At 45.7% G+C, this 24,333-nt stretch overlaps 5 protein-coding genes and 1 non-coding gene across 6 annotated transcripts; 4 read left to right on the top strand and 2 right to left on the bottom strand.

Annotated features, from left to right (window-relative positions):
* Positions 1-328: 328 nt before the first annotated feature.
* On the top strand, positions 329-3,721 carry stk25b (serine/threonine kinase 25b). Its single transcript, XM_068748572.1, has 11 exons — positions 329-358; positions 974-1,204; positions 1,297-1,353; positions 1,436-1,544; positions 1,780-1,937; positions 2,007-2,192; positions 2,322-2,467; positions 2,667-2,772; positions 2,849-2,920; positions 3,169-3,305; positions 3,385-3,721. The coding sequence occupies exons 1-11, from the start codon at positions 329-331 to the stop codon at positions 3,422-3,424; spliced, it is 1,272 nt and encodes a 423-aa protein (XP_068604673.1). The 3' UTR covers positions 3,425-3,721.
* A 217-nt stretch (positions 3,722-3,938) lies between these two features.
* On the bottom strand, positions 3,939-10,685 carry septin2 (septin 2). The gene is made up of 14 exons (XM_068749105.1): positions 10,581-10,685; positions 9,400-9,444; positions 9,270-9,272; positions 8,904-9,018; positions 7,883-7,969; positions 7,651-7,774; positions 7,392-7,526; positions 7,157-7,274; positions 6,874-6,975; positions 6,627-6,772; positions 6,416-6,538; positions 5,457-5,517; positions 5,149-5,263; positions 3,939-4,939 (listed from the first exon to the last, which is right to left on the bottom strand). Exons 2-13 carry the CDS (start codon positions 9,421-9,423, stop codon positions 5,177-5,179), a joined length of 1,125 nt encoding a protein of 374 aa, XP_068605206.1. The 5' UTR covers positions 9,424-9,444; positions 10,581-10,685; the 3' UTR covers positions 3,939-4,939; positions 5,149-5,176.
* Positions 10,686-10,955: 270 nt separating this feature from the next.
* On the top strand, positions 10,956-11,027 carry trnap-ugg (transfer RNA proline (anticodon UGG)). The gene has a single exon. It is a non-coding gene; the product is annotated as a tRNA-Pro (tRNA).
* A 3,153-nt stretch (positions 11,028-14,180) lies between these two features.
* Positions 14,181-14,906, top strand: LOC137904732 (transcription factor Sox-14-like). The gene has a single exon (XM_068748933.1). It carries the CDS (start codon positions 14,181-14,183, stop codon positions 14,904-14,906), a length of 726 nt encoding a protein of 241 aa, XP_068605034.1.
* A 1,918-nt stretch (positions 14,907-16,824) lies between these two features.
* Positions 16,825-18,726, top strand: cldn18 (claudin 18). The gene is made up of 5 exons (XM_068749205.1): positions 16,825-17,044; positions 17,958-18,122; positions 18,188-18,332; positions 18,416-18,529; positions 18,627-18,726. Exons 1-5 carry the CDS (start codon positions 16,825-16,827, stop codon positions 18,724-18,726), a joined length of 744 nt encoding a protein of 247 aa, XP_068605306.1.
* Positions 18,727-19,404: 678 nt separating this feature from the next.
* On the bottom strand, positions 19,405-24,059 carry selenof (selenoprotein F). Its single transcript, XM_068748786.1, has 5 exons — positions 24,010-24,059; positions 23,222-23,389; positions 20,953-21,016; positions 20,482-20,531; positions 19,405-20,366 (listed from the first exon to the last, which is right to left on the bottom strand). Exons 1-5 carry the CDS (start codon positions 24,055-24,057, stop codon positions 20,235-20,237), a joined length of 462 nt encoding a protein of 153 aa, XP_068604887.1. The 5' UTR covers positions 24,058-24,059; the 3' UTR covers positions 19,405-20,234.
* Between the last annotated feature and the right edge of the window lie 274 nt (positions 24,060-24,333).

The raw sequence follows: 24,333 nt of genomic DNA, 5'->3' as shown, positions 1-24,333 counted from the left end.
GTCCTCGAGCTTTTATTGAACAGCAGGCTCAACGCTCCTTGAAATGAATTAAACATTAATACACGGGAGGAGCATTTTTTTTCATTTTTAGTTCATCACCGCCGCCATAAATGGAGTCTCTCGGTTCGTAGCTGGTTGTCCGGCCGGGCTGCTGCAGCTCTCCGTCGGGCGTGGAGGCCGTAAACAGTGCTCGGAGTGACAGCCCCGTTAAAGCCAGCAGATTGGGTGTTTATCTGGCGGGCTAGCGACCTCAGCTAGCTTGCAGCTACCCGAACGGACCATTTATAACTTCTGTGGCTGGCCCCGTCCCGTCTAACCGGTACCGGGGATGGCACACCTCCGAGACATGCAAAACCAGGTAGAGAAATCATCTTTTCATTGTCACCTCCCTTCTTCTTCTTCTTCTTCTTCTTGACCCCCCCATTGACTAGCTCTCCATGGGTGGGAGGTCACGGCCATCAAAACGCAGAGAGATGACTTCATTTGTTGTTGTTGTTGTTGTTGTTGTTGTTGTTGTTGTTGTTTACTCGATCGCCATGGTTAACATGGGAGGAAATATTGCAGAGGCGTTCAACATTTTTGTTAAATTGTAAATGCAGTGTTTCTAATGTCTCAGTTGCAGATCTTCTATGATGATGTAGAATGGAAACTCTTTTTTATTTTTCTGCTGCTTAGTTAAAAAAAAAAAATCCTGTTATTTCCTGTTATGGAGAGAAAACCACTGAACTTTCTTGTGTCATGCTTCTTGAATTACATCCTGTCCCAAAGTTCGATCTGGACCGGTAATTATAAGGGCCGTGGCTGAATAGATTGGTATTGACACAGATAAGGACTGATAACCTTCTATCGAGCAGTACGTGAGAACAGTATGGCGTACGCTGGTGTATATTTTCTTTTTTTTTGGGCGAATGAACCCTTGATGAAAGAATATTCAATCAATACTTCAATGCTTTCTCCCGTGTCAATGGACCAGAATACCCGGTTGGACCCGGAGGAGTACTTCACCAAGCAGGAGCGGATTGGGAAGGGCTCCTTCGGCGAGGTCTACAAAGGCATCAACAACCGCTCGAAGGAGGTGGTGGCGATTAAGATCATCGACCTGGAGGAGGCGGAGGATGAAATAGAAGACATTCAACAGGAGATCACGGTGCTGAGCCAGTGCGATAGTCCGTTTGTTACCAAATATTATGGGTCATACCTGAAGGTGAGACGATGCGCCAATAATGAAGATGTTTAAAGACAACCAATGCCATATAGATAAACCGAAATGTTTCGTCATGTATTGTTTCCTCTCAGGGGACCAAGCTTTGGATTATCATGGAGTATTTAGGGGGGGGATCTGCTCTGGATCTGGTAAGAAGCTTCATATCTTCATAAAGTCTTCCAGAGTTTTATGGAAATCTCATTTTAAAATGATCCCCCCCCCCCCCCTCAGCTCCGCCCAGGACCCCTTGAAGAGACTTACATTGCGACTATTCTGAGGGAAATACTGAAGGGGCTGGAGTATCTGCACTCTGAGAGGAAGATCCACAGAGATATCAAAGGTAATAATAATGAGCGCTCGTTTCATTCCCCGACGAGGAAACGCCAGATATCCGAAGCCGTTTTATTTTCACCATATTGAACCGACATTTCCTGAAATAATTATTGTTTCGGCTTCTCAAAGATGACTCGAGGCTACGTCGGCTGCTGCGACGGCGACAGCCCTTCACTATTAACGCTTATTGATGTTTAGCATTACTCCTGTTCATATTCTTTCTTTTTTTCTGCCTCTTCTAGCCGCCAATGTGCTCTTGTCGGAGCAGGGCGACGTGAAGCTGGCCGATTTTGGGGTGGCGGGACAGTTGACGGACACCCAGATTAAGAGGAACACATTTGTTGGCACGCCCTTCTGGATGGCTCCGGAGGTTATCAAGCAGTCGGCCTACGACTTCAAGGTGAGCGCGCACCGAGTGAACGCTTCACGCAGAAACTACGAGTTTACGAGTTTCTCTGTCCATCCTTAGGCTGATATATGGTCCCTGGGAATAACTGCCATTGAGCTAGCCAAAGGAGAACCTCCCAATTCCGATCTGCATCCCATGAGGGTCCTTTTTCTCATCCCGAAAAACACCCCACCCACGCTTGAAGGACCTTACAGCAAGCCTTTCAAAGAGTTTGTAGAGGCCTGTTTAAATAAAGACCCCCGTTTTGTAAGTAAACGCGCCTGTCGGACTGAAATGGGAGCAGACGGGGAGCTCGTCATGAAAAAAAAAAAAAGCATTTTAGATTGAAATTGATTTCAAAACCAAATCACAATTCAAGGTTCTGTGTCTGCACAGAGGCCAACGGCCAAAGAGCTCCTGAAACACAAGTTCATCACGCGGTACACCAAGAAGACCGCGTATTTGACGGAGCTGATTGACCGCTACCGCCGCTGGAAGTCCGAGGGACACGGGGAAGAATCGAGCTCTGACGACTCGGATATGTGAGTCTGAAGAGCACACGTTCACGGGGCTCAGCTGTTTAAAAAAATAACTTTAGCCACCATGTCAATAAAGAATATTTAAAAAACTTCAGACACATTCCAGGCCCGTCAGTCATCCGGATCGAGCATCTGGACGTGCATCCCTCTCTCTCTCTCTCTCTGCTCTAAAATGTCTCTCGCGTCATTTCTCTTCCCTCAGGGACGCTGACGGCGATGTGGATACGTGTCCCGTGTGGACCTTCCCTACAGTCAGACCCACGTCTATGAACAAGTTACAGAAAGGCTACACACACACAGATTCAGAGGTACGATACACACCGAACGCCAACGCCGGAGCAGATCTTTTGGTTTTTATATAATGCTTTTCCTTCTTCTTTCCAGTCAGGAGATTCGGTGAAGAGGCAACCCAAGTCTCAAAGCTTGTCTGCTTTGGTCACGCCAATATTTAGAGAGGTAGGAATAACTTAACGTCATAATAATTAAACATTTGCCTATTTCATATCTTTGCCATCGACTTGAATTTAATCTGATCTGATCTCACAATATTGACAAAAAGTCAAGACATGCTCAGACGGTGAAAACAAGAAGCAACAAAACCTCAGATCTGCTGACAGAGGTTAAAAAAATGGACTTTGATGAGTCGTGTTTTGCAGTGAATGTCTTTCATTGTCTTCCACGGGTTCTCCGTCTGATCTGTCTAGTTGAAGGACAAGCGGCGGGCGAGTGGCGGCGGCGTGGGAGCCATCGAGGAGCTGGAAAACGCGTTCAACCTGGCTGAGGAGTCCTGCCCAGGCATCTCCGACCGCCTCGTCACGCACATGATGGAGAGAGTGTGCAGGTGAAGCGCCGACGAGCGTCCACCATGGAGCAGGAAACGGTCAACTGCATGAATCAACCAATGACATTTGTTCTTTCAGGTTTTCTTTAAATGGTAACACCGCCCCATCTTCACGGTGAAACCTCAGCCAGATGCCGGACTCACCTCTGCCCCCCCCTCCCCCCCCCCCCTTTTTGTCTCCCAGACCCCACCCAATGCCTCAGATAAGGACTAGCAAAGACAACACCGCCCACTCCCACCCCTCGTCTTTACAGCTTTCCCACACCGGTCCCCAAAGAGATCTTATTAGTTCTAATTAAATATTTTTACAGTTTTTTCTTTTCTTTAAAAGCGGAGAGTATTTAAGACAAAGCCATGACATTTAGAGCATTGTATATGCCTGTTAGATTGAAAATAAAAACTATAATAAAGTCTATGGACAGTGTCCCATTCGTTGTGGTGATTCGTTAATATTTAGCATCCCTTTATGGTAACGTAGGTTAAACTTGCATGTTGGAGGAAATTGAAAGTCCCAGAAAGGCAGCAAGAAGCACAAACCGGAAGATGTGAAGGAAATCCAAGGTTTGAAACTACAACCGGATCAAATATGGATATGGATCATCTAATAGAACATTACAGCACAAGACCTTCATTTGAATAAAGTTTTTATTACAATAGATGCATCAAAATCAATTTGGTAATACTGAATAATAAAAAACAAACAGCACCAACAGGAATGTCAGAACTAACACGTTGGCTACTTTGACCTCACTGGGATCACCTTTAATCTATCTGTGTCCATGGAAACCGCAGCATGCTCAGCAGTCGGGACCGGTAGGAGTTGAAGTGTAACGGCTAACATTCCCCGGTGCACGGCTCCAGCTTGCAGCGCGGAGGAGACGATTGCACCAACACAGGCCCTCTTAACCCATCCTTCATTTGTCAGGAGTACAGGAAAACGAAGAGGTCAAGGGTCACAGTTATTAAGCCCAAAAGGAGTTCCCTCCTACTTAAAGACACTGATTCATGCATTGGAAGTAGAGGAGAGGCTCATCCAACGCAGCACTCGAGAAATTCTTCCCAAACGTAACAAGATTGGTCACACTTATTAATGCCGAGGAGGGTGGTCTCCGTTTGAAAGGAAATAATGGGTTGGTTTTTTGAGAAAACACTTCATGAATGGTAAAAGAATGGCCGGACAAGCTGTCCGAGTCTGACTTTTATCACAGCCGACTCACAAAGATGCTTTCTCAGAGGTGTTTTAGGACGAGACACTGAATATCAGCAGCGGCGCTTTGGTTTTCCTTTTTTTATATACAAAACAGCAACGGAACAAAATCAAAGCGAGTAAAGTAACAGAAGCTCCCAGCTGAATCGTGTTTGAGATATATGGCACCAATTTAAATGGTGGATCGCGTGACTTCATGTAAAGAACTGGCCAAAGGTGAATCAAATTAAAGCAAAAGATCAGCTATAAGTGTGTAAATATTTCACTTTCTGAATACATTTCATTCCAACTTAAAAAAACAAAAAACTCCCAACTGGATCTGGAGTAAAAAATAGTGGCAAGAAATATGAGTCAAAACCAGAGACGGCCTGAAGAACTCCGCTGCCATCATCCGACTCGAATCAAAGCGGAGGAGTGACTCCAACACCTGCGGTGACAGAAGAGAAAGTCAGACATCCCCCTCTTCCTCCTCCTCCTCTTCCTCCTCCTCATCCTGCTGCTGACGACAGGAGTCAGATCTTTAAACCTGCAGTGACTCCTGTCTCTCCTTTCTAGCAGCAACAGGAATCCCACAAACACCGTCAACGTTTAAGTTCAAAGCGCTTGACACAAGCTCTCGTCGTGCGTCTGCATTACCGTGACTCCTGCCCCCGCCGTGGACTCGTCACATGTGGGCGCTGTCTCCGTCCTCGTCTCCATGCTTCTGCATCTGGGCCTGCATCTTGGCGATCATCTGCTGCATTCGTCTCAACTGTGGAACGCAGAGCATCAACGTCAACAAAAATGTCTGAGTCCCCCCCCCCCCCCCCCCTCCCCGTCCGACCGCAGAACAAGTGTGGACAAAGATCAGACTAATGTCTATTACTTTCACTACTTCAATATGGACATTAAGGAAGATCCATTAAATGAATGTCTTTATATTAACTCGTCTGAAAGCGCCCCACCTCAGCATCCTTCTCCTGCAGGATCATATCCTTGTCCATTTCCTCCGGCTCCGGCCCCTTCCTGCATCGATGAAACACGCTCATTAAGAACACTTGTAATGTATAGAGTAGCAAAATAATCAGTTGTATGAACATTCAGAGAGCTTATCCAGGTAAGATCACTTTGCGGTTTGATTTATACACACAATCAGAAGTCTGGTTATGTGTGCACGCCTCAGTGCACAGCGTACCATTTAAAGAAGCATTAGGTAACCATGGTGACAGCCACATTGGCACAGAGAGAGAGAGGAAGGGGTTAGTGGAGTTCTTTGCAAGAAAAGGCTGAAAAGCTCAAAAGAGAAAAGTGGGAATCTACAGGGAACGACTAGGAAGAGATGGAAGCGGCAAAGTGCGTGAGGTAGGGGGTCCGCGTTTCCTCCCCCAAATAAAAAATAAATGAAACAGTACCTCCAACAGCTCACTCATGGGATGGGACAAATCAAGGCCAGACAGCCACCACCTTATAGATGGCGAGGCAATGAGAAGGCAGTAAATTCTCTTTATCCTGGGACGGCTTGGGAAGGAAGTCTAAGAGAACCTTTCCGGTCTACGAAGAGGATTAGACGATGAAGAAAATCCACCCTATGTTACACGACAGACGCGCTAAACCTGCTAAATACACAAACTAAACGTTCCCTTTAGCCACAGACTCAAACAACGTTCATTTTGTTTACCGTTAACATGCAAAATAATGGTTTAGCGCGGCTGAAAAGAACGCCAACAGCTCATTCTACTGCGAGTCGAAGCTGAGACAAACTGACCCAGCAAGGCTTCCATACAGACATGTCTGGGTGTTTCACTACTCCAACGTCTGTGGATCTGCACGCTTTACACGATTGATATCTGATGGGAGGTTTGCTGCCTGACGTCGGGGGGGGGGGGGGAGGTGCAGAGAAGCAAGCAGACAGACAGGTACGTACGCAGGAGACAGAGGCAGAACGTAACCATGGGAGGACAACCTGCCACCCCTCTTGAGGCGCTCCGAGCGGAAGTTCTCGTAGTGAAGGTCCTGAGTCACCTCCTGGAGATCCTGCATGTGGGTTCTGGACAATTCAGCAGCCAAGAAATAACACAGATCAGCTTGTGGAAGAACAAGAGTCGTGAACGCAAAAGCGACCCTCAAGCACTCACATCAGCATGATCCGCAGCTTGAGGAAGTCGTTGTGTTCCGGATTCTCCACCTCCACAACGCCCCAGGGATACAGGCGGCCCCTCACCTTCTTGCCTTTGGCCTCGATCTGCTGGTTGGATCCCACCACTGCAAACGGGATGCTAGCCTGGAAAAGAAGCCCATCAGTCTGCAGACCCGGATAACCCCCCCCCCCTCCCTCCCTCCCTCCCCACGTGAGCTTTTCTCCTCAGGGATAAAGAGCTTCACCTTGAGGATCCTGGTCTGCTCTTTGAAGTCTTCATCCTCGTCCGACTCGGCATCGGGAAGGTGATAAATCTTGATGCCGTGTTCATCGATCTCATCCAGAATCTGATTTATTAACGGACATAAGATAACATTTCTGTCCCGTTTTTATGCAGGATTTAGAAACAGAACTTTTAGACACTGCAAAGGAAAAACGAAGGTTCACAAGCACTTCCTACATACCGTTTATCTCAGGAATGAGAAGGGGAAAAAAAAAAACCGAACAATGTACGGCTGTTCCTCTCACCCGGCGCTTGAGCCTCTCCCTCTCCCGGAGGGTGAGCGTGTCCGCCTTGGCGATGACAGGAACTACGTTGACCTTATTGTGAATTGCCTTCATGAATTGCACATCCAGCGGTTTCATGCTGGAGGGAGAGCAAACAGAGAGGCGTTAGCGACGCAGAAAGAAACCCCGTCTGCTACTTTCAGACATGTAAAAGCCACGCGTCACAGGAAGTGCCACCGGGGGGGGGGGGGCTCACCCATGGCCGAGCGGGGAGATGAAATAGAAGCAGCAGTGGACTCTATTGTCGACGATGTGTCGGCGATTGAGGCCGCTCTCATCGTGGAGGTAGCGCTCAAACTGGTCGTCAATGTAGCTGATGATGGTGCTGAAACTGGAAGAGGAAGTGCACGTCACAGAAATCACAGCGCCCCGTACCAGAATGAAAGCCATCTTGAAACCATTAAAGTCCAAAGGTAACCAAATAACTCAATAAAATAAACCCATCTATTACACACCAGTCTTGGCTGTTGATGGCGTCTCCGTATCCCGGCGTGTCCACGACAGTGAGACGAAGCTTCACTCCTCGCTCCTCAATTTCTACCGTCGACGCCTCAATCTGAACCGTCCGCTCTATCTTTTCTTTAGGAGCAAAAAAAAATAAAAATAAAATCACAGCAGGACTTTCATTAATAGCTGTACTTTGTAAAATACTTTGATGATGCGTGTGTGTGTGTGTGTGTGTTTTACCTGCTGCTCCAGGGATGACCCTCTCCGGGTAAAGGTCGGTGAGGAAGAGGCTGTTGATCAAGGTGGATTTTCCAAGTCCAGATTCCCCTTTTGCCATCGGAGGAAAACGAAACAACGTGGAAACGGGATCAGAAGTCAAAACTCTTCTAATGTCAGTTGGAATAAACAGATGGATGCTCAAGGGGCTACAGGAAATAAGACATCTGTGCTGTGAAAGCTCCGTAAGTAAGAAGTCAGAATGAACACGTGAAGCTTTACTTCAGACACGGCAGAGAATTTAAGAAAGAACGTAAAATCTATTTTAAGTCTCAGCTGAAAACATCTGATCAAGAATGAAATAAAACATACAGCACTGTCAAATAAATTCAGTTAGACCTCATCAAAGTTTCACATCGCCACTCGGCTTCAGCTGCATGTGGAGAAGGAGCTTTGGAGGAAGGATCATGTTCAGAATGTTGTTCCCGTCAGTGGGAGAGAAGTGTAATTCATGAAATGTGGACGGAAAACACACAGACAGAAGGTTAAACAAGCGTTCTTAGAGAACAGGGATCAGCAGGCCTCGTCCGCTGTGTGAATCAGTCCCTCGAGGGCCTCTGCATTCCTCGCTGGTCTATTTTAGAGCAAAAGGATGAGCAGCGTTCGGGGGCGCTGCAACCCCCCCCCCCCCCCCCAATCACAGCACCAACGAGGCAGGAAGTTCACACAGTGTTCAAATCACGCGTTTATTACGCTGAAGGAACCACGCCGACATGACATCCGCAACTTTCACCTCGCCAAAGGCCTTCATTAAAAACACATCTGCTCATTAATGAAGACAAAGCAGCTTCCTCTCTCATGATGCACACAGAAAGAGGGAAGTGAAGAGGCGGAAGAGAACCGTTTGGTGCATTTTATTGGGCAGAGTAAGATCCAAGCGTTAATTTATCTAAATTCACAAAAGACTCGCCGCATTCCTCGAGAATGCGTCCAAATTCTCAAAATCTTCTCAAATAAATAAAATGAAATACAATGACACACTTACCAACCACCATCAACGTAAACTCAAATCCCTTCTTCACTGACTTGCGATGAACCTGATTTGGAAGATTTGCAAATCCAACATATCCAGGAGTCTCCGGGTTGGAAAACTGCCCCTGCTGTAGGAAAAACCAAAGTCAGGAGACTTTAAAAAAATAGAAACGCGTTTGGGGACATTAAAACTCCCGGGAGATTAAAACCTTGCACATAATTACCTCAGCTAAAATAAATGTTCAGCATAAATCAACATCAGATTGCAGGATAACATTTAAACTATTATTACAATAACAGGACAGACAAATAAGAGACCACAGAGAAGTTGTTCTGACAGCCAGTATATTAGGAGGGTAACATGGACTCTGAAGTCTACTTGCTAAACACTTTTTTTTAATATTCATAGCGCAGACACACAGGCTACGTTATCATCATCATCATCGTTTTACTGCAGCGTGAAGCATCGGTTCGTGTGTAGGGTTGATATTTTGTGTTCCGGTACTCACCTTCATTTTGTCAGCCTGAGACATTTTTTCTCTTCGTTAAACAACCTGAACAAACAAAGTAGATCCAATCACGCGTTGAAGAAAAAAAACAATCACGTTCAAAATGTTGGCTTGAACATATTCTAAAAAAGGGAGTCTATTCACGCAGGCACATATTTTACAGGCTCGACTGTGTGAGAAACAGGAAGTCTGGTTTGTGCCGTGGGGAGTTTGTGTCGCGTTTTTAACCACTAAACCCATTTTCCAGCTAAAATGGCTGCATCTCAGTTTTTAGTTTATTGTTTGTTTCAAGCAGAATAAAAATAAAAAATAAAATAAATAATACCTTTTCGCGTACAAGAAACCATATTTCGGGAAGAAGAAAAGTTATTATATCCCACCCCCCAAATGTGATCCTTACAATCCTGCTTTCAGGACCCGTTCATACACGGTCCCAGATCAGACAGGTACCCGATTCACCCTGTGAAAGCAGCAGGCTCAGGTGCGTCAGTGTTCACCTGGCTCACCTGTGCTCACGTCAATATAATAGGAGATTGGGACAAATGCTTTGCCTTCTGGGTGAGCCTAAAAAAAATTGGTGGCATTTCACCAACTTTTTAAGATAAGGCCCAATGAGGATTGTCAGTGAGCCGCCGTGGGCTCTGAATTAAGGGGACAAAGTCAGAAACACGACTCTCGAAGTGGGTCGAGGAAAACGCCCCTCTGCATCGAGGAAAGTAAAATGAATTTAAGATTATCTTCAAGCTTGAGCTATTTTGATGCCTTCGATGAAACAGTCTGAAGTGCCCACCAAACCCAGCGTTGGCTAACAGCTGTACATAGTTATCGATGGTAATTGAATGGAACCAATCAGCAACGACTATGATCATATATCGATAATCGTGTAGGTTTGAAACGTCGTGACGCTGATCGGAAAACCAACATCTAATATTAAATATTTTTATTTAAAAAAAAAAACTTAAAAAAAAGCTACTAGTATCAAACTAAACTAGCTGTTGAAGAAACTCGCTCGAAACAAGCTTTAGCTTCGTGCTAACTACTTAGTAGCCGAGCAGATTCGCCTGCAGGATGTTCACTCGAATGGCTAGCTACTGCTAGCGTCTCCGGTTTCACTCCAAATCCAGATTTAAACAACGCGGAGACGACTTGACGGTGAACAATTAGCTCGGGCGGGAAGTTACCTGAGTTACCCTACCTCGCTCGAAGAGACCGGAGTACAGACAGACCGAGAAACGAAGCGGTGACGAACGGCAGACTTAGCGGACACCTCAAATTCTTCAGATTCCGGTGCAGTGGCTTCCTTTGACAAACAGACCACAATGCACCGGGCGAGAGCAAGGGGAGGGGATTGGGGGGGGGGGGTGACGTCATAGCTTTCGATGCAAACGTTGACAGTCGGCCTGTACACTGATTTATTTCTCTGTTCTGAATCACTAGCTCATGTCACCTTTCAACGGAACGAGCACAATCAAGATGGTTCAGAAAATAGAGACAAAATAACGTTTGCTGATCATGGTTGAAATAGTAAGACTGTTTATGTCTAAACGGTCACGACTGGCTCGTTGGTCTAGGGGCATGATTCTCGCTTTGGGTGCGAGAGGTCCCGGGTTCGAATCCCGGACGAGCCCTCTATTTATTTATATTAGTTTTTGTTATTTTAATTCGATCTTTTGTTTCCTAAAAATAATATTGATAGTGAAGAATATATTAATATTCTGAAGAAAAGCATCCTTCCTTTTGTTTGGGACAATTTTAATGATGATCACATACGACCAGAAAGGTCATGTTCCATGGACGAACCCAGAAAGGGTTATTTAGTAATTATTTATTTTATTAATAATGTTATTATTTATTTGCTGACTTTTTTTTCTGTGAAGAAAGGGTTATTTGGTGGCAGTCTGGAAAACAATAAATATTTAGGCACCCCTGCCATCGTCACACTTTTCCTGTACAAACTGTTATGTGGATGGATGGAATTTTTAAATGTCATATCCACAAGAGACATCAACTAATTAATAGTTTGTAAAATGCACTGGTGTCGCGATCATTTTCTTCCTCCCTTCGTCTGGCGTTCACGGTAAGTAGCCGCCTGCTTAGCTGACACCTTCTGGTTTTCAAGCGCTATTTCATTAACTGAAATACTTTTTAAATCTCCTGCCTCGGCGCCACTGAGTCGTTGACAAGCGCCTGGTTGCAAATGTATCTCGTTGACTGCTGACTTTGCTTGTATTACAAGTTGGCTGATAGGGGATGCCGCAGCAAAGTGGCCCTCAGGTTTATCCTCAGATGTCAGGAGGAATGTATTAATTTAGTTGAGATGGGGCCTCTCATCCCCCCCCCCTCCTGCATGCGAGGCGATCCCTCTCCTCTCTCCCTCCCCTAACCGCCGGGGATTGAAGCTATCTTCCACAGAGCCAAAGCATATTCCGGCATCAATGTGTCAGGCGGAAAGCTATTAAAACTGCTTTGCTTTTCCTAAGTATCATGAGAATAAGCACAAGATTAAGTGAAATCCCCCCCCCCCCCCCCCCCCCTGCCAGCCTCACTCTGAGCTCCCCGGTAGTTGCTCCCATGAATTAATTCATCTTTTGGTCATCCTCCACCCTGATGGCCGAACTGAAACCTTTAGCCCTGGGGTCCCCCCAAACCTTTTTCCTGTGAGGGCCACATAACCTTTCCCTTCTCTGATGGAGGGCTGGGGTCAGTTTGTACTACTTTGTAGCAATAACGTTCGGAATTTCATAGTGAAGTCCTCAGAGTTGTTGAGGATGAGGCGTTCAGGGAACTGAACCACAAAGGTCACCACATGGAGAATGTCTGGGGAAGTAGGACAAGGACAACTCCATAAGCATCCTCACAGTCACAACACTTTGATTTTCACATAATCCAGATTGTATTCTTTCTACTGGGGCAGCTAAACCCAACGATTAATCCAATGATGCAGCAGCAACAATGAAAAATGAGGCTGACAAACACTCCTTAAGAGAAACCCACTCACGCAAGACAACAAATATTTAGTATAGGACCCACTAATCGACAGGTTAAATTAGTTGGAAACATCTGCAACGTGGATTTGCCGGATTCTTCTCTGGTCAGAAACGTTTACGCTCCGTCGGCCCGCGCACCATCGAGCCGTCTCTCTGCGTCCTCTTTCGTTTCCTTTTCACCCCAGGTCTTTCTGTACCTGTCACTTTCTTTCTACGGCGTGACTCCTTAATCCACCTGAGTGCATGGAGGACAGTTTTTGACCTAAGAAGAAAAGATAGACTCCCAAGGAGAGGGACCAGTATCTTTGCAGCTCAGGGGATAACCGGATTACCACAGTCATTTTGTGCTGCTGGCAGTTTTCCTTATTACACCCCCCCCCCCCCCCCCAGAGTTGAAATGCTGCCCTTTCTTAGAAGTCGCACCAAACACCAAAGCGCGCAGGAGCTGAAACAGCCGAGAGAAGAAATAGAAATATCGACTAAAGATGTGAAAGAAAGATTTCTCCAAAAGCGGCTTTCAAATGGTTGTTTTTCTCAAACCGTTTTTTTTTTTTTATCACTACTGAAGACTTTCTAAAAATGTGTTCCTCTGCTGATTTAATCATCGTCTCCGTGTGGCGGTGGATGCCTCCCGTGCGCAATGGCCTGAACCCAGAGCCCGGTAGATAACAAGCAGCCATGAGGAGTCAGATCAACTGACTGATCATCAGACTCCTGCTGCCACTCACTTTATCCCTTCAGCAAACCCAGTTAAATAAAACCATTCTCTAAAAAAACTCTTATCACCTCCACCCCTGATGCCTGCGTGCGCCCCCCCCCCCCCCCCGGATCTCATGTGTCCATTTATTTTTGCTTTTGAAAAGGCCCCGCGGCGCCTCTGGTCGTAGGAGGTAAATGAAATAAAGGCCTCCTCTTCGGGTGTTCCTCTGATATCTACATTTATCACCGCTATACCAAAAACCTAAACCCAACTCACCACCGCGGGTCTGTCTGTGGAGAAACACATCATGCTGCTGTCATGGCTGTAATCCTTTTTACAGAAGCCACTTCGGATGCCTCGGAGGCAGCCCGTGGAAGATTCCACTCAGACACCCAGAAAGACGGAACTGAACTCCTCCTAAAATGAGCTTCCTGACTTTAATTGTCTTCTGAAACTGTCCTATCAAAGTCATGCCAATGACGAATGAGGCGGCCAAAGCATCTTAGTTTAACACCAATGGAGTCTGCAGAGGAATTAAGGCCGTGATCAATATTGATTAAAGATGGAATGAGAAACAAACATGACCGAAAACGAATGAAAGGAGTGGCTGTTTTGGTTTGGAGGTGCAGCACGTGTCTTATTCAGTGGTTTCCTGCTGCACTTGTCTCACTGGATATTTAGAGAGCATAAAGTAATAAAATGGTGAAGAAGAAGAAGACAGAGAAGGAGAAGGAGGGAGTCCCTGATAAATGCCTTACACTCACTTTTTGTGCAGGGATTAGTGGCCTCTCTCCCTCCCATTGGCTTGGCCCGCTGTGACAGTGTTAATGGCTGGCTGACATTCCCAGCATCAACCATAACAAACATCCAACTTGTTCCTGCGTGACCCCCCCCCCCTGCCCCCCCAAATCCACACGTCCAGTTCGGTCAGGATTGGAACTATAGTTTGAATTATTATTTTTTTATCTCTCTCCCTTTTACGCATCGCGAGAGGAGCGTGCAGCGAACCTTGCTTGGCTTCATTCTAAAAGTATAAGATCGACTTGTGAGTTTTTTTTTAATATATATATATAATTAATGAGTCACTTTCTGATATGGCAAAACCTTTAGACCACATTAAAAGACCCATGAACGCTTTCATGGTGTGGTCCAGAGGCCAGAGGAGGAAAATGGCCCTGGAACACCCAAAGATGCACAACTCCGAAATCAGCAAGCGACTCGGCGCGGAGTGGAAGCTGCTCTCCGACGCCGAGAAGCGTCCGTACATCGACGAGGCCAAGAGGCTGCGAGCTCAACACATGTCGGAGCATCCGGACTACAAGTACAGACCCCGGCGCAAACCCAAGAGCCTGCTGAAGGGCGCCCGCGTCCGGTTCCCGCTGCCGGCTTTCCTCGGAGGCGCAGCGGAGCGTTTGACGGGATTTCCCGTGGACTCGTTCCTTGTTCCAGCGGATAAAGCCAGAGCTCTCCTGGGTCCCTCCTCTTCGTCGCCGTACTTCTCGTTGCTGGAGCCCGCGGCGCATTTCAGCACCGGAGCTGTCCAGCGGATGACCGACGTACCCCACGCCCTGGCGGCCGCCGGCGGCGGCGGCGCGTTTCCCTTCGGCGCGCACGCGTTTGGATACCAGAATGGAGGGATCGGGGGTCTGGTTTGTCCCGGACTGCACACCCAAACCCACCCGCCACCCGCTGGTCCCGGGTACGGGGTGCCGTGTAACTGTAGCTCCTGGTCTGCTGCCAGCTTACAGCCCCAGGTCGCCTATATTCTCTTCCCTGGAGGGGGGGTGCCTCGGAGCGCCATGGAGAGCTCCAGCGTGTGACAGCGCGGTGGGTCGGACAGAAAAGTTTGTGCGTCACGGACGATAACAAATACCGGAGCAGAACACAAACATAGACTATAGTGCAGAGTAAAAATAGTGGATGATGCAGCCGTAAATGTTCCTAAAAAACAACAATCTTTTGATTCATGAACCAAGTCATTGTTTTATTTGGAAGCGGAAATAATTCATGTTGTCATAAAGTGTTATCTTATACTTGGATTATATTTTGTATATTTTGAAGTTGTTTGTTTTCAAAAAAAAAGATTGTACGAAGAAGGATTTAACATTTTTTATAAGCAGACATGTCTCTTCGGGATCAACAATGAAGTTCAATCAATTAAACGCCACCAGAATTTGGCTTTACGATTTAATAATGTATTAATTTGGTATTTTTTCAAGACAGTGAAATGACAACATGCATAAAAAATATTCAAGTAAAATGAATAAATGGGAGCCGCATAAACAGATAAGACGCGTGTTGCGTTTAGGGACCCCCCCCAACTTGGCGCAGTTAAACTGAATTCATGATGAGTTCACGGTCCTCACTGCCTCAGGAGAATTGCGTTTCAGCATCAAAGACCAAATTAAGCTACTTATAAATGCTCTTTATCATGATTATCAACTTGTTATTCCTAAAACATATTTTGTGTTGACTGTTATCTTGTTAACATCTAGAAGTTTTCAATCACAGTCGTGTTTTCAGCTTCCAAACTGTACCTGACAATCTTATTGAAACCAGCATGCGTTGATCTCTTGATAGCTTAAACAGCAAATATAAAAACAAAGACAGAATACATCATCATCATTTGAAATTAAAATCGAATTTCTGTCGTCCCACCGTGTTTTCTGACTGCTGTGTGAGTTTGGGCTGTTTTTCCTGTGCATGTTGTTGGTGAGAGGGAACGAAACCAAGCCGGAGAATAGAGAAACTTCTCTCCGGCTCGCTTGTTGACAAAGCGATAAGCGGTAAAAAGTGAATCACGGGAAGCACGAGAGGTGTTTGCTTTAAAAGGTAAGTAGCTGCGAATGAGTCGTTAGACTGAAACCTCTGAGTGGACGACCTTTGCTAGTGGTTCAGCTCGTGTCCCTGGCTGGACGTGATGTGGATCAGGTGGTTCAGCTTGTGTCCCTGGCTGGACGTGCTGTGGATCAGGGACGTTCTTCTAAACAGTAAAACCCTGATGCGTACAGTTGCCATGTTGTTGACATTTCATCATTTGGAAGAGTAAAAAAAGAAAAAACCAAAAAAACAATGAGAATGTGGAGGGATGCAGCTCTGTTGCTGAGCTTGACCTTTGACCTCTCAGTGGATGTTTTTGTCTTTTTTTAATGCAATTTGGGCTCATCAAAAACCAGACAGGAAAACTTTAATAAATATCTATGGATGTTACTTTCTCCTGCACGTTTTATCCCGGCGATGTCACGCCTGACCGACGATCGACGCCCGTCTCACAGTTTTCCACGGCTATTTGAATCACGAGTGTTACCATGGAAACAATTCCGCATCATTTACTCACTAATGCTCCAACGGTTGGCAGTTTTATGGAAAGTTCAGTGATTCAGTTTCATCATATTTACATTTGAACAGTTCTCATTTAGGTAACAGGTGCGCCTATCGCCACTGTGTCCACATCCCCTCGACGCAAGGCAGCCCAACCCTGATGCGGTGAAAGCCGACCGCCTCCACCCAACGCCACCATCACCGCCGAGCGCCACCTCGCCCATTTCAGTTCCCTACAGACGCCCCACACGCCTGAGCCCCTCTGGCACCTCCACTTAAATTCATTCGTATATTCTGCTTTACTTCAAGAATTAGTTTCCTTTTCTACTTAAACTAAACGCAAGCCACACACACGCACACACACACACACACACACACACACACACTAAGGCATATTTCCGTACTTCTGAGCTAAGAATGGCTCCAGCAGTTCTACAGAATGGCGGATTCATCTTGGGTTTGATCGGCGCGGCGACCCTCATCGCAGCGACCGCCACGAATACGTGGAGCGTGAAGAACAGACAGGGGGACTTGGTGACATCGGTTTACACCTACAAGGGTCTGTGGCGGGACTGTGAGACCGTGTCCTCTGGATTCACCGAGTGTCGCCCGCTCTACGGCCTCCTGGGTTTCTCAGGTAAAACTCTTCGTTTATTGACTGTGAGAACATCCAAACCGTCTCAGATGCAGTTTATCCTTTGAGGAAATGCATGAGAAGAACTGGATTTACTGGTTGAACTCCAGTTAGTGGGCGATGATTCTATTTCAGGCGCGTGGATAAAGATGATTATTAGAGGGTGGACTCTTCTCTTTCGCGTAGCTATAAGATATTTATAAACCACCCAGTGTCTGTTGGTTTAATCTCGTCAAATCTCCAAGAAGATTTTAATAATATTTTTTTTTGCGAAAAGGTCGAAAAAAACATTTAAAAAAAATCTTCACAGAAATAAATCATAGTATCCCATAATGTTTAAACTATATGTATTTTAAACAAATATAATGAAACTTGTTCATGTGGTTTACAAATGTAGAAATAATGAAATATGATCAAACCACTTTTAGCAAATACGTGAGGCTCCGAAACAATAAATGAGATTATTACACAAACTCCGTAATATTTTTATGTAATCTTGATTCTTTAAAAAGGCTCGTGTTCTTGCCCTCCTTTCTATTCTGCTTTCCGTCGCCCTGACACAAACCCTCGCTCCAGAGTCCAGCCCTCTGTCCGTTCATTCTGGCTGCTGTAACGAGCTGAAAGTCAGTCAACACAGTTATCGGAAGCAGAACAAACAAGTAAAGGGCAGGTTGCTTTAGCACACCTTCTGTAGGAGCACACCGGGCACACACTGGGGCCCCATAAGATACAAAAACAACTTATTATTTTACATCTAAACATCCTCCTGATTGTCAGATGTCGTTTTATGATGGATTTTTTTTTACGGGATCTGATCCGATAGGACGGAATCGGTAGTTTTTGCCACTTGTGGCTCAGAGGCCTCTATTGTTGCGTCTGATGAAGCTTCCTGCACCCCCCCCCCCCTCCCCCCCAGGCTCCTTCCAGGCTGTGCGAGCTCTGATGATTGTGGGCGTGGTGCTGAGCGTCATCGGGGCCTTCATATCGGTTTTCTCCCTGACCTGCCTCACCATGAACAGCATGTCAGAGTCCTCCAAGGCCAAGATGAGCCTGACGGCGGGCATCATGTTCATCATCGCCGGTGAGATTAGGATTAACACAAATTACGTAAGCCAAATAAACGGACTCCACGCTCCTTTCTCTCAGGTTTGTGTGGAATCACCGGAGCTTCAATCTACGCCAACCAGATCGTGTCCACTTTCAGGTCATCCAGCAACTACGAGGGAGGATTCGCAGGAAGCATGCAGGGGGGCGGGATGGGGATGCCGGGGATGGGGGGAGGAATTCCCACGTGAGACGGAACAGTTGCTTTGCATGCAGTTTTCTACGTTGGCGCCTGTTTTTTGCTGAATGATGCCGTATGGCCCGTCACAGATACACCTTTGGCTCCGCGCTGTTCGTCGCTTGGATCGGAGGGAGCATCCTGATAGTCGGGGGCATCCTGAAGTCTCTGGCTTTCAGGGAAATGGTGAAAGAGGAAAAAACGCAGTGAGTTGTGGCAGGAGGTTTTTGTCACGTTGCAATGATTCTGGCGCTTCGTTAGCAGAGCCAGATGTTATTACATAACCTGTCTGTTGTTTTTCAGTTACCCAGGCGTGGCTTACAAACCTCAGCCCAACACCAGAAGTGACCCCCCAGGTGACCACCATTCAGTGGGAATGAAGAAAGACCACAATTTTGTGTAATAATTAAAACACTGACCTTCGGTTTGTTGCGGTGTTTGCTTTTAACTTCCTGCGTACAGCATGCATTATGGTACCCCCCCCCCCCCCCCACCTTCGTAGTTGCCTCTAGTTTAGTATTGCAATAACAGAACGAGCTGAAATGTAGCTTTCGTATAAACACCTCAGTGGTCATTATGGATTTTTACAAACTCAGACGCTGTTAAACGTAAATTGTAACGATCACTCTGAAATAAAATGTTGATTTGTCTGACATGGCAATTTATTGAACAGATCCAAGACTGCTAAAGGTAAATATGAACATGCAATTTCTTTTAATTTCACAAACGTGCGTATTCGGTAAATGATGCCAATGATGATCCGCCAAATATTTGACAGCAGCACCTTGATAAATTTCACCGTGCTGAGTGAAATTACTTAGACTTTCAAAGATACAAATCATTTGACTTTCAGAACTTAGACAATAGAGTTTATTCCAATGTATTAGTCGTAAAGATTTATCTATGGGTTGATTTTCACGGCGTTTACATACAAGAGCAACGCCGAGCTGCAGTTTACCCTCCCACCACTAGATGTCAGCAACTTCCTCTCTATAAATCAGCCTTGAGAAAAGAACCTACAGAGTCAAAGCAGTCACAAAGACAAAAGCGTCTGTTTTCCATTGAATAAATACTAAATGTATCGACAAAAAAAAAACAATTTATTTTTTGTTGCATATTTAAACATTTTTCTCCATAAATCCAGTTTCTCTTCAAAGCAGAAGATGCTGTACAACACAAATACACATCAGAACTCGCATCCCAACACTGGTTTCCTGCGAGATCTTCACTAACGTGTGCTTAAGCAGACGTCTGCATTTGGAGAGTAACTAGTGTTCATTCTTCATACAAATCCTTTTATAAAATAGAGATGATACGTAAAAGAATCTCGTACAAATTGACAACACAACAGGTTATAATGCCCATTGAGCCGCGTTGGTCGTTATTTTGGATCTGTTGCCTATCTGGGTTCTCTGATTTTGTCTTCTCACACACACATAAAGTCCGTGATTGGGTACAATACAGAAAGGAAATTCAAGATTTTGAGATACAAAACACTGTAAAGTGTCCATCCATCCAAGAAAGCCATGTTGTGTAGAAACAGGTAAACTAAATGGTCTGTCGATGCAAAAACAACAACCTTTTCCTTGTAGTATCGACTACGCAGGCGCTTATACAATTTCTGCATACATGTAAGGGCCAGTATTTGTATTTGCAGTGCACAAATGTCAGCGTTGCTGTATTTAGTTATTAAATGTTATGTTTTAAATGTAATTTTACAATGCGGTGTGCTGCATTGTAAAATTACAATGACCCCCCCCCCCCCCCCCCCCCCCCCTGGGATGGGGGGGGGGGGGTCAGAAAAGTCTAAATCGCTCAAACTCGAAGCACATAACTAAAAATAGCCACACCAGAGGTTGTCGTTCTTGGACTTATGAATATAAAAACGAGAAAAGTTGGCTTCCATTCTTTTTATATGCGGTCTAATTTCTCACTCAGGAACTCTTCCACGCTGTCAGTGTTCCACTTGAGGATGCTGAGTTCTTCAGCGATGTTCCCGTTATCGTCCATAAGCTTTAAGACAGGATCGGAGCCTCTTACGTACTGCCGTGTGGAAGGGATCGGAGGAAAAACAGAGAAAGAGAGAGGAAAATGTTCAGTAAACCAGCGACACAATCAGATTCAACTTCGGTCATCATAAACAATTAATCAGGCATACCTTGATCTGAAGACCTTTGAACATTTTTGGCTTCTCTCCCTTGACAAAAGCTGAGGAGAAATCATCGGCAACAGATCAATTATCGCGTCTAGTTATGGATGGGAAGTTTTTAATTAATAATAAGGGCTAAGCTTCCTGAGAATGTAGCTTTAACAGCTGAGACAGGGAGGCTGCAGCTGAAGCCACACGCCACAGACGGTGACCTCGGCATCCAACCCCACCTCCAGCGTCTCCGTCAACAAAACCGGACACTAAATTAACCAAATGTTCACTTAACGGGGATGGAGGGGGGGGGTTAAAGCTCGGTTAAAAATGGGCCCTTTGGCATTTTAGACCACCCAAAGTGATTTCAAAGGGGAACTGGTTCACACAACCACAAGGGGCACAAGCTAACTGTCAGGAAAGCGTTGTAAGGAAATGTCCAGATAATGTATCAATTCGAGCAGAGTGGTGTCCTGATGGAGAACTCACCTTGGACTTGGGGGAACCGTCCCAGTTTTCATCCGCAAACTTCAAGGATGGCTCCAGCATAAAGCTGTGAGCAGAGAAGCAGAACATTAAACACGCTGTAAGGGGTGTCTCTGCCCCCCCCCCCCCCACACATTCAAAAACAGGAGACAGAACGGGCGTTGGCCCCGCTGGTTGTTGCCGGACCCGGGAAAGTAATTTGATCCGGGAAAAACGGTTCACAGACGTGTCCGTGTCACTCCCTGGAGGTCATCAAACTGGGAGACTCCACACATGGAGCAGAGCTGATTGATGGCGATTTGTGTGGAAATGACATATGATCAAATCCCCAGCACCAATATACAATACGTGTGAATAAACTGGCGTGCCACTGCAGTGTTTCAAACATGCCCTGCTCTCCATGTTGGAGAGGAGGGTGGTTATTGCTCAGGTTTATTGACAACGAATAAAGATTGGCTGGTTGCCAAGCTAAGGTCCCGTCATGTTCTCCTCTTTCAGGCTGAATGACGGCTCAAATGATCATGCTTTTCGTTTTGCAACACAAATCAGAGATGAGTCGCCTTTCAAGCAGACATCGAGAACTGATGACATCCAAGTGTTTGGTTTTATCATTTTAAATTGAACAAGGACATCCAATAGTTTAAACAATGCTGCATTTAATGCACAGACATTCTGGAAAATGAAACCATATATAGAGAAATGTAGTTTGAATTTTTAAACAAGACAAACTGTTACGACCCGGCCTAGGGGAACCGAGGCATACACAAAGGAGAGTGGGTTGGTTGGTATACAAGCGGTTTTATTTTGGAGCACAACAGAAAAACCGCTGAAGAAAACACAAACACAAAAACGCACACCCCAAAAGGGAGGTGGAAAACACAAAACAAAGGGGAAGCGTGGCTTCAGGGCGGGCCCAGGCCAAAACAGCAAACAAAAGGCCACTCACTCTACCAGTTTCCCTAAGCCCTGGGAGGAAACAACAAAAAGACAATACTTAATCCTACCCAACACCAACAAAAACAGGAGAAAACTGTTCAACTGAAATGGCGGCCACACCCCTACTGCTCGTACCCATGCACCGTAACATACGGACAAAAACGAGGCACACCTCAGGCGTCACACAGTCCCACTCACCAACAACGTCACTCACGCCCACAGTCACAGATCAGGATACTCTCAGCACGACACTCTCAGCACTTTCAGAGGCACAAGGCCAAGTTTGACTGGGGAGTGCAGGACTTACGGCTGACCCCCCATCAGTGGCTCATCAGCTAATCTCACACCTAGTGAGAAAACACAGCACCTTCCCCACACAGCGCAGCCCCACCACCCCCACAGGAACGGCGGGGGCCGTAACACGAACCAATTTACCAAAACATCTGGGCAGTGTAACAAGTTAAGGTTTTTAAGCTATATTAAAGAATATTATTGCAGATATTCTCGGGGGGCCTAAAAAGACCGGAAGGCTTCTCACGTCTTTATGATCAGTGCTAAACGCACACAGGCCAATGAGACTCGGGAAGGTTTTCCTGCTCTACAGAGACACACTGTGTATCGGGGGAACCGATACGGGCAGGGTTCTCTGCAGAGAAGCACGCAGTCGAAAATGAGCAGCTGAAATGTGAATCTGCACAATAAGCCATTTCTCAGAGGGTTTAATGATGCAAGGCAGATAATTGTCGCCGTCTGAGGAGAAAATGTGCTTAGTGACACGGTCATTTCTACTGGTAGCCTCGGAGTGCTTTCGGAGACAGCCAATTGCTCTTCTAAGTGACATATTCACTGAAATCGTGAGGAAGAAGACGAGAAATCTTTCCTCCAAGTGTCCGTCTAAAGCAGAGTTATCATCAAGGTGTAATGAGGTGTGCACGACTCCTTTCCGAGGTGCTGTTGCTAGGATACCACGAAAGCTCTGTGGGCTTCGCTTAATTAAAAGGTAAAATGACATTGTTTTTCCGACACCACTCGACTTGGTGTTTATCCGTCAGAGTACAACAGAGAGGCTGGGGTGTCAGGGTGGGGTTAATGAGCCTTCGCTCTTAAGTACAGTAGTAGTAGTAGTAGTAGTAGTAGTACAAGTGACACATTCAGACTAGGAGGACATCGGAGTGTTATCAACTCTGAAACATGACTTTAGTAAAGCTCAGCTAATAACATTATTTAATTTATCTGATTCGTGCAGCACAACATTAAAGTAACTTGCTACTTTTATTTTGGTATCACTGTCCCTGGTTCCTGTTTAAAGGTCTGCTACGTTAGTGGGCGGCTTTACCTTACGCCCTTCCACCCGAGCCTCCTGCTGGCAGCACTGCCCACAGTCGGGCAGGAGTTTGGAGAGGCTGAACTCCCCAAGCAGGTCACAGGAGCTGCACAGCAGGTTACTAGAGAAGCCCAGCTCCCTGCATGCCTCCGATGACAGGTCGGCACCGTAGGCCGAGAGCTGGATGGAAGAAAGAGCGGATAACAGATAAATATGGGATAAAAACCTTTATTTAATACCACTCAATTATAACCGAATAGCTGGAAATGAAAATGGAGATATAAAAATTGCCACGCAATCCTGACACGAGCATAAATACATCACGAGATGTATGTGCTGTGCTGAATTTACACACACATCAAAAATGATTCAACTATCCGTAAGGCTACAATAAACACATCCCAAACAATATGTTTCTAAAAATATATTTCGACAATCCCAAATTGTTTGAGACCCATAATCTGTGTGGAACGTAAAATAACGAGGCTATAATTTAATCTCAGTTCAGCCTCGCCATTCTCTGGTTACCACACATTTAAATACTGTACCCCAGCGGCTTCATACACAACACAAACCAGCTAGCTGCAACACATCCTCGGTGCTCGAAGGGTTTGTGAATGAGCCACGTCATTCTTATTTTTTTTTTTTTTTTTTTGAAGCTCAGGGAAAAGCAGGAAGCGGCTCACAAAACTGAAACTGAATTGGTGCAGCAGCAGAGAACTTCGTCAGACGTTCGTACTCGACATAAAGTTATTTGTAAATCAGCGACACTTGCCAATATTCAGTTTGTAAGAACTCACCGTTTGTAAGAGAGAGAGGAGCCACAGGAGATACACCTCTCCCGACATTTTGGATCTTGCTTTGTTAGCGAAAATTACCCAGAGGACCCACTGCTTTAAAAGAGGCAGTCCCGACGCGCCTGACGGTTAAACCATCCAAGGCTAATTCTACTTTTATTAAAAAAATAAATAAAATGCTTTGTAATTGTTGATACAACGTTGATATACGCTATAATAACCTTAATACAGCTTGGCGGTGTCTTAATGCGGTAACAATTATTATTTTCTATTTTTGCGTTTTGGCATATTCAAGGTCCGACTCGTAATTTCTTCTTCGTGTGGACC

This window comes from Brachionichthys hirsutus, chromosome 15 (genome assembly GCF_040956055.1).
Source record: "Brachionichthys hirsutus isolate HB-005 chromosome 15, CSIRO-AGI_Bhir_v1, whole genome shotgun sequence".
NCBI lineage: Eukaryota > Metazoa > Chordata > Actinopteri > Lophiiformes > Brachionichthyidae > Brachionichthys > Brachionichthys hirsutus.
The sequence above is the reverse complement of the archived record's forward strand: the minus strand, read 5'-3'. Positions and strand labels throughout refer to the sequence as shown.